We start from the raw sequence: 9,240 nt of genomic DNA, 5'->3' as shown, positions 1-9,240 counted from the left end.
GTTCGAATCTTTGAGCTAGCTTAAAAGTTTGTCTGAAGTTAGAGTCCAGTTTAATCCTAGACGTTGTAATAAAGTAGTTGATGCATTGGCGAAGTATGTCAGAGTCAATGATTATAGGGAAGTGTGGTATTCTGATCTACTTAATGTTCTTCTCCCATTCATTCTTAGAGATAAGTCTGCAACGCTTATTAACAATGAGAAGGATGAACAATCTGTTTGTCTTTATTAAAGTGTAGTGTATTTGTTCTTTATTTTGAGTTGTGGTGTAAATGTTTTCACCGGTTTTGTTTCTTCCAAAAGAAAAAAAAAGGCTCCAGTACCATAGCCCCTTTTGTGATAGTATACATCACTTCCCCGTTCCATTTCCCTCGATGCTTCTCAGTAACTTTTGTCTCGGCCGAGTCAACTCGGTCTATAGCAACCTGAAATAACAACAACAGTCTATCAAAGAACATTGAGAAGAAAAAAGGAAATAGGGATTTTGGTTTTTGTGGCAACTAAAGCAGAAATAACAAATCCATCACAGAAGAGAGAGAGGAGATGGAAGTAGAAGGATCATCAAAGAAGATGATTGCCACACAAGAAGAGATGGTAGAAGCTAAGGTTCCATTAGCTTACAGAGATCAATGTGCACATCTTTTAATCCCACTCAACAAATGCAGACAATCTGAATTTTATCTTCCATGGAAATGTGAAGATGAACGTCATGTGTATGAGAAGTGTGAGTATGAACTTGTCATGGAGAGGTTATTGAAGATGCAAAAGATTCGTGAACAAGAAGACAAGATTAAGCAGCAGAAAAAACAAGGAATCCCTCTCATTCCTAACACTGCTAATGTTTGATCGGATCAGGTTGGTTTTCCTTTATTTTGTTCCTTTAATTTCGTTATCTGTTGGTTAGTAGACTTTTTATTATCGTTTTTACCATTTTAGGGTTTCTGGAGTACTCTATTTGATCTGATGAAATTGATGTGATTAGATTTGTAGGTTTTGTATTAATTGTCAGGTATATATGTTATCATCTTAATAGGGTTTCTAGACCTTTATTTTTTCTTTTGATTATATAGTTCAGCAGCCATTGATAATCTTCAAATGGGGGACCTGGAATTTCTTAATTTAGTTTTATTGAATCACATAACGAAAACCTATTGAATGGTCATCTTTGTGATTATATTGGGAATATTTTAGACTCCTGTTATGATTGCAAACTTCAAGACTAGTAGGAACTAAGCTTTCTGATCACTATGTTATCTATTTTAGGTGGACAACTGATAACATTGGTTGAGACATATCTTATGACTTATGACTGATTGACTTAATTTAGTCTACCTATCTTTTGTGAGAGGAGGATACATACTACAGGGTAGTCTTGGTGTTGTGCTGGTGACATCTGAAAGATTACTTTGATCTTAGAGTTTGTATCCAGATCTAAACAGGAATGACAAGAAAACCTCATTAGGATGGTCACTCATTTTTTGAAACGTTCGATGGATCCAACTCTGCTCTTTCGGTCTTTCCTTACCTCATTGAAGATAATATCTTCTTTGGAAAGCTGGTTCTAATCTTAAGAAACTTGTGTTCATTTTACCATGATCTGGAGACTTATCTGACTTTTATCTTTTAATTAAAATTTATCTATGTTTGAATAACCAAATTATAAGCTTAAACTTAATCCTAAATCATTAAGTAAAATCCGAGTTAACCAAACAACTATTGTGAATCACATCTATAAAAGGAGGGAAGATATCATCAGCCATATTTTAGGGTTCCGTAGTTCTTGAAAATAGCTTAACTTGTTTGATAGTTCTGTATTTTAATATCCCGTACGACCATGGTCTATTGACACTGTACAGATGCAAGCTTTATAGAATGCATATCTGCTTGACTTATCTCTTGGTTTGATCATTATGCGATTGCCGACAGACTCTTAGATATGTTGAATTTTGTGTAGTACTCTCTAACTTTCTTCATCACTAGCTGTTGCTTGAGTGAAAATAGTTAGTGATGAAATAATCTTTAAAATAACATTAATATTTCCAGTATAAGTTATAACCTTTTTGCTGTAATCTCTACTAATTTTAACCGTACAACATCTACTGAGTCACACAGATAGGTTTTGGTGTCACATGTTACAAGATTGCTATACAAGTTCCCGGGTAGAGAAAACAGCGGTCTTTCTAGGATGAAATAGAAACCCTAACTTTAAATATTGCGTCGAAGTAAGGAAAACCTATCTCCTTAAGGCCTGCACTTTAGAGCCTGTAGAGATTCGTGTTGGAAAACGGTAAACACTGACTACCATTTGTGCGTTCCCCTAGTTCCTACAGTTGTGGAAGAAGAGAGAGTTGGAAGTAGGATGGATAAACATTTGACCTGTGCAACAATGACACGGACACAGAAACCGGTGTTGTGGGTCGATTAGGTAGGTTTGGTTGAGTTACGATTGGGTGGTTTGGCTTAAGCTTCTAGGTTTAAACTAGGGTATTACTTTTGGCAATCTTTCCATTACAAGAAAAACGATTCTGGAAGCAGTCAATAAAAATCATAGCCAAAATACGGCTATGAAACCCCAGGAAACAGGATGGTACTTCGATTTCTTATATCTTTCTCCGTTGTGAAATACATCCGTCTACTTTCTGGATATTCGTCTTCAATTGTGAACCCTTAAATGCCGTGAAACATTTGGCATAGCCTGAGAACATCCCATCCTGTTAAACAGGTTTCGTTCTTATTAGGGTCCTGGTCTACTATTGGTCGAAGTACCAACTCATATTAATTGTCTAGAAGTTGAAACTATAGGTTGCGCAAATAATGGAAGTGTATCTAGACTGCGAGGGAGGCTTCAGGGGTCGGGGCAGTAAATGAGAAACTGTGAAAGTAGTGTAGTTGCGCAGATCCACCAATCAAAGTGCCTTCGGGTCCTCAGCCGTGTGCTACCGTAGAGACAAAGCCCAAATTCACAAGAGCACAGTGAATTGCTTCTAACCATAAGCCGTGGAACCCAGAACTAAGAGTAAGTGCTCGAATACGACATCTTAACTAATCCTTCTAAAGCCATATGTTTTTGGACACTAAAAGAACCCGATAAAGAAGCTTTACTTGGTGACTATGGTTTGTCTTGGGGTTTTGGTTTTCTTAATTTTTAAAGTATCTGAACTAGTGTTATTGATGAATCGTTGTCTAGAAAGGAGTTGGTCAGTTAGCTGTAACGAATTCACCATGGCACTTTTTCTTTGAACTCTTTAATTGTACATCAATATGGCATTAATGGAAAATATTGTTCACAGCCTTTAGTACTCAGTGTCTCACGCCGCTGCTTTCGTTTTTATATACATAACAATTGGACGAGAAATGGAATACCATGAACTGGTTGAAGTCTATTTTCCCTCGATGCTTCTTGCTTTTTCTTCTTTAATCTTTTTTCTTGTACTTGTGTCAATGCCCAACGTTGGTGTAGACTGCAGAGTGTCTGACACGACGATGACATTACAAAAAAATTGGTGGACCGCCATTTTGAAGAAACAGCAAGCTCCAAGTAAATTTAGAATTAGCTGGGCTTTAGTAAGGTTCAGAGGTTGTTGTCTTTGAGATATGTGCTTAGCAGCTCAAAAAGGATGGGTTTGCCGTTTAGAAGCGGCATACACCTATTTTTTTAGGGTTTCTCTTTTTCAAGAGGAACCCAAAAGAATAAAAGAACTTGCTAGAAGCAAGGAAGAAAAATTGGTCTAAATGACTGACATTTTTCTAAAATATCTCGGTTTCTAATTTATACACTTACTAGAAGTCCGAAATGAAATATTACATACAATTTCGTTTTGTGTTCATCTCGATCAAAAGAACAAGTATTTCTTAATATTACATGCCAGGCATTTCTTTTGTCCCATTAATTTCATAGTTGCCATGTCAGCCATTTTCTTACCCTTGTCAGGCAACCCCATATTGGATACCGGTAGTTGTGCTCGTATTATCCATCCTTTATTTGCTCAAAGAATAATTTTCCAAACACAACAAAAAGCCATAGATGGTGTAGGAATTGTGTAACAATCAGGAAAAAAAGTTCTAGAAAATTACTGGAAACTTATCATCTTTACGATGTGTTTACTAAAATTTAAAGTAGCATTGCTAGACGTGGTTCCTGTGGTGACATATTAAAACAGTACAAGTGAGATCCGATTAGTGCAGGTCCATCTCTGCCGAAGGTATTCCAAGCAGTTGGAAAAACATGTAATTAAACATATTGGAACTGGAAAAGGTTTCTCATTGGAAAGTTGTAGAAGTTTGGTATTGTTAACCAATGGGTCAGTGACTACTAATTGCTTCTCGAGTTTTGTTCACTTTTTGACTTGGTAGGTGTCTTGCCAATCAATATTATATTATTTTTGAGTGGAAAGAAAAGTTTGAGATGTTTCCCTAACTAAAACTGTGGAAAACTGCTAGGTTTTGTAAGTGCATGTATTGATGTGTACATCAGCCACTAGGTTTGTTCGAACCGGAACCTGTGTTATGCATAGTTATTTTTTTATTGTAATTTAAAGTTGTGACCTTCTCGAGTTTTTTCTTTTTTTCCGATGAAAGAATTCTCAAAGTTCAAAAGCTTTCCTAATATATATTATGTAATTAACAAACCGTGGCTGGCTAAGTGATGGGTTCTAGTGAAGTTTTAACATGCATATAATTATAACCATGTTCTAGTGATGTTTATTCTAGTTTTGTCACTCTCCAGAGATTTCTGCATCGCTTTTGTCACTCTCCAGAGATTTCTGCATCGCTAATAAAGTAATTCCTATTCTTAACAGGAAACCTGTGATATTACTGCTGCTGAAATTGGAGAGAGCCTCGTGTGTTTGTTTGTTACCAAAAGGTTTGAAGCTGTTAGTATTCGTACAATGACAATGTTCTTCTGTTTATCATTTGACTTCAGACTATTTAGTTTCATCAGTTGGAATAAGTAAACTCATTAGCCAGGAATATCATGTTCTGGCATCAGTTTTCTTAAATAACAAGCTTCTATTAAGAATCATGTGGTGTTTAAAATTTGTTCTCCCAACAATGTCTTTTGCCTCTTTGATTGATTTGGTTAGCTGAACCGGACTTCAGAGTTCCTTACCTGGAACCTTGTGATGCTGTTTCAGTTGCCAATTGTGAATGTCTTGTCTTGTCTTTTTTTCTTTTGTTTTCTTGATCGATTGAATGTCTTATCTTTATAGCCGATTTTTATATGCTATTCACAGAGTAGGAAAAAGTCTTAACATAAATAGGGGAAATTGAGTCATGTACCATATCTTATCTTCGCTGCAGTTAGCTCCAGCGAAGTTAACATGGTAAGTGTACGTCAGTTACTGCATAATGTGATTAGATAGTGGTCTCAATAGTGACAGTGCCACCACATCCAGTAATTTGCTTCCAGACAGATGATCTGCGGTCATGCAATCAAGTGATTGTAGGTAAACTTTTTCGAACCTAGGTCGTTCAATGCATGGAGAGTGCTGGAATATTTAAGGTCACTTCTGGCAGCTCACCTACTTACCTAATCTTTCCCTTCCATGCTAAATCGAACCATCAGCTCATCTTTATGGATTGTTCAGTTACTAGCTAAAGTCATAAATGTCGAATGTTGTTGACTGTTCACCTTTGATATATCATTTGCTAAGTTGGTAAAACATGTGAAAGGATTAAGCGAATGCTGTGAGTCAGTAAGCCATGCCTTTCTTAAACATGACACCAATAAGCCACGCCTTTCTTAGACATGATGACACCAATGCAGAAGTTTTTGCTGTATCTGAAGTATCGAAGTGTTTAAACTTTAGCCGAAGGAAAACAAAACAGTCTGCTGATGGTATCCCTCGTCGATCCAAGCAAGCAAGTTAGCCATGATGCTGCTGATGCATGTCTGCTTGAAAAGATATGTAGAGCTCATTTCAAAGAGCCCACAAAATGTGAAATAAAATAAACCGCATTAGAAGAAAGAAAAAAAAAGGTCTCCCAATTAAAAGTGATCCTACCTACTATGCTTAGTATGAGAAATGTCAAAAGCACAGACCCCTTTATAGACATTCTCTAAACCTAGAGAGGAGTCTAGTCTAGGGAATGAAGAGTGAGACCCCTACGGAAAAGTAATACTCCAAATTTTCTTCTTGATTCCATCTACCAGAGGATGAGAATTCTAATTACAGCTCATTAAGATTATGCCTAATACTCCAAGATTGGTGGGTTCTTGCGAAAACGATGTCAACCAATGACTGAATGTCATGTTTGGGCGATGAGTTGCGTTTTCGGAAGAAAAAAAAACACAACTAAGAAATGACACCCTTAGAAGTTAAAATCTTTAACTAGTCTGAAAATCTTTACACTGCTGGGTGCTAACTTCAGTAGTCCCTGCAGAAACCTTCTTCAGAAACCCAAGGGAACTGCATGAAAGAAAATTGATTGGCAGTCATCGTGTTGAAAAAAGAAATTTTTTTTTCTCAATATATATTTTCCGCTTTCTGAATCAAAAGAAAAAAAAGAGTGGCAGCAGTAGTGAATCCATTGTGATCCTGGCAGAGCATAAGATGGCCAGGATTATGAGTACTACTACTACAGAAAAAAGTTTAAGAAAAAAGAAATATACTGTCACTAATTGCAGCATTAGAAAATATATCATCACTAAATTTTTTGGTGAGTACATAAAATTCAATGAAAATTCCATTCACTGAAATCTTGTTCCAATCTTGAAAGTAAAAAAGATGAATGTTGTTTTCAGGAAAAGGAAAAGCAAAGAAAAGATAAAAAGTCTTATATGAACTGTAGAAACGCACATGTGCTACTCTAATTTGAGATAATATAATTCATTGAGAGAGCCCCATTGTTGAGTGAAAATAAAACAATTAGAAGTTGAAAGAAACTTGGAAGTTGTCAAACATTCTCGCCTTTAATCAAAACCCTCTTTTGGGTGAAGATAATGTGTCCCCATATAATGGAAAATGTGCTTGATATTATATGCAAGTAATGATATTCATATGATTATAAGGTATGGGTGTCGGGATCTTTGACTTAAGCTGAGATATTTAATCAAAACTAAAGAGAAATGACTACCTTTCTATGTCCTCATCCATTTTCTCAAGGTCATTCTCTCTAAAATACATCGATAATTTTTTTATTAAGGTGGCACATGCAGCTAACATGAGGATCTAGATCCTTGGATCTCATAATTGATTAGTTTGGATATGTTCTTAGAGTCAATGGCAATGAAAAAGGTTCTAATATTTTTCTCATATCTATACAAGTCAAAAAGATACATAGAGAAGGTATCAAATTCTCTCCGTCGTACAGTATGATGTTGCCACCAATTTATCCCCATGCACATCTCCTGCCAAATTATGAAAGTCCCCGTGGAAAAGGAATCTTCATGAATTCGCACGAGATTGGATCTTAATAAAATTTGTCCTTTTTGAGTAAAAAAAAAAAAAGAATTTTCAGGGGACAACAGAATCCTAGGGGTCGGATTTGGTCGGGTCGGAAGGCTTGGACAGACCACACGCGAGTTAGAAATCTTTTGGTCGGATTGTCTATCAAATCTGCGGAATTCTGGACAATTTCTATGTCAATTGCCAAATAAATTTATTTGTTCAGCCAGGTGGATGGGCAAACAGGTTTTCCCATTATGGTAAATGTACTTGGCAAACAGGTGGATTGAACACATTCGCTCGCGGGCAAACATAATCCGCCGGCGGGTTTTCCCAGACCGCGAACGACTACTTTTTAACGGTCACCGGAACGACTAGTTTTTCTACCCCGATAAGCACTATTCCAGTTTGATCTCCCAAATTCACAACTATCTTCTATCCTAATCCGAGACTTAACTAATTGTAGACTAGAAATCAAGATATAGTTTTGAAAACTAAAGTTGACAGCAAGCTTGAGATAGCAACACTTGTGAGTTCGACTGAGCAATGCTCTAACGATCTCCCCCTTTGTCAAATTTAGTGACAAAACTATCAATACATATGGATAAAAAAAAAACCTTTGAAAACTCATAGAATCCATCATGGTTGATTTCTTTGGTTTCTTCAACTCCTTGAATTCTTCGTTACTTCAAGTTGCAATGATTCTGAATGCGTTCAACTCAAAATCGTTGTTGTTGAAGATCCATAGTGATAACAACTTTGAAAACTAATATTCTCAGTCGTCGTTATACAGAAACATAGTATTATTATCTTCTCCAAAGTTCAATTGTATCCCAACTTTGAAGTACTACTACGGTGATATGTTTCTCCCCCTTAATCAATACTTATATCTTTTGCATAATAAGTGAAACCTATAGATTATTGATTCACTCCCCTTTACATAATGATCCGTAAACCATATGTATATAGTGGGAAAATACTAAATAATAAATAAAATTGGAAAAGGTACGAAAATTATGGGATCGTAATGAATACAACCAAAAGATACTTCAGGATTCCAAGGTGGTTACATATCAACTTTATTTAGATGATTTCACATAGTAAGACAATACTTAGCGCTCATCTAGGAGATTTAAGATACAAGCATCCACGTCAAAATTCACAGCCACACACCCCACAAAGATATAGCAATTAATCACAAGTTCATTTAAGAACTCTCCACCATTTGATGTCATTCCCAAGAGAACAATATGACTGACTTTACTTTAATGAAAACAAAGGATTGTGTCTGGCATTAACAAATCACATGGATTTGTATCCTTAATATTGACTTAAATTAATCTCCACGCCAGTTACGAACAAAGAGATAATTTTAATCGGTAAATCTCAATGTAAGAAAATCTTACGCAATATATGTTGCAGTAATAACACAAAAATGTGACAACAAGCAGATCAATACTTGGATAAAATTTCTCAAAGAGTTTGTTCTATTTTCTGTTTATAAAAAACAGAATAGATTTAACTTCTGAGCATATATGAAATATCGTCTCGATTCACGAAAAACATAAAGGCACATATATTTCATAAGACTTTTGCAATATTAAACCAATAATGATCACATACTGCAAGTTCATTTTCCAACAACTCTAGAATTTAAATAAATAAATCTAAAAACATGCAAGATGAAAAATGTTGGAAATAACTTGTGTCATCACAATTTTTGCTATACCAAACCCTAGTTATCCTTCTCAAAAGTAAGAATAAATTCTCACAAGAAAATAAGAAAACAAAAGAAAATTAAAATAAACTCCATAATCTTAGACTTCATCTATTTCTTCATACCTTTCAGCAACTC

General features: G+C 35.7%; 1 protein-coding gene across 1 annotated transcript; it reads left to right on the top strand.

Annotated features, from left to right (window-relative positions):
- The first annotated feature begins 409 nt into the window (after nt 1-409).
- Nucleotides 410-5,050, top strand: LOC113298312 (NADH dehydrogenase [ubiquinone] 1 beta subcomplex subunit 7-like). Its single transcript, XM_026547015.1, has 2 exons — nt 410-852; nt 4,797-5,050. Exon 1 carries the CDS (start codon nt 541-543, stop codon nt 841-843), a length of 303 nt encoding a protein of 100 aa, XP_026402800.1. The 5' UTR covers nt 410-540; the 3' UTR covers nt 844-852; nt 4,797-5,050.
- The last annotated feature ends 4,190 nt before the right edge of the window (nt 5,051-9,240 follow it).

The sequence above is a fragment of the Papaver somniferum genome, chromosome 7 (genome assembly GCF_003573695.1).
Source record: "Papaver somniferum cultivar HN1 chromosome 7, ASM357369v1, whole genome shotgun sequence".
Classification (NCBI taxonomy): domain Eukaryota; kingdom Viridiplantae; phylum Streptophyta; class Magnoliopsida; order Ranunculales; family Papaveraceae; genus Papaver; species Papaver somniferum.
Note: the sequence above shows the minus strand (reverse complement) of the source record. Positions and strands in the feature narration are given on the sequence as shown.

Coding starts and splice junctions, on each gene's coding strand:
- LOC113298312 (XM_026547015.1), top strand. CDS start 541: ATGGAAGTAGAAGGATCATCAAAGAAGATGATTGCCACACAAGAAGAG.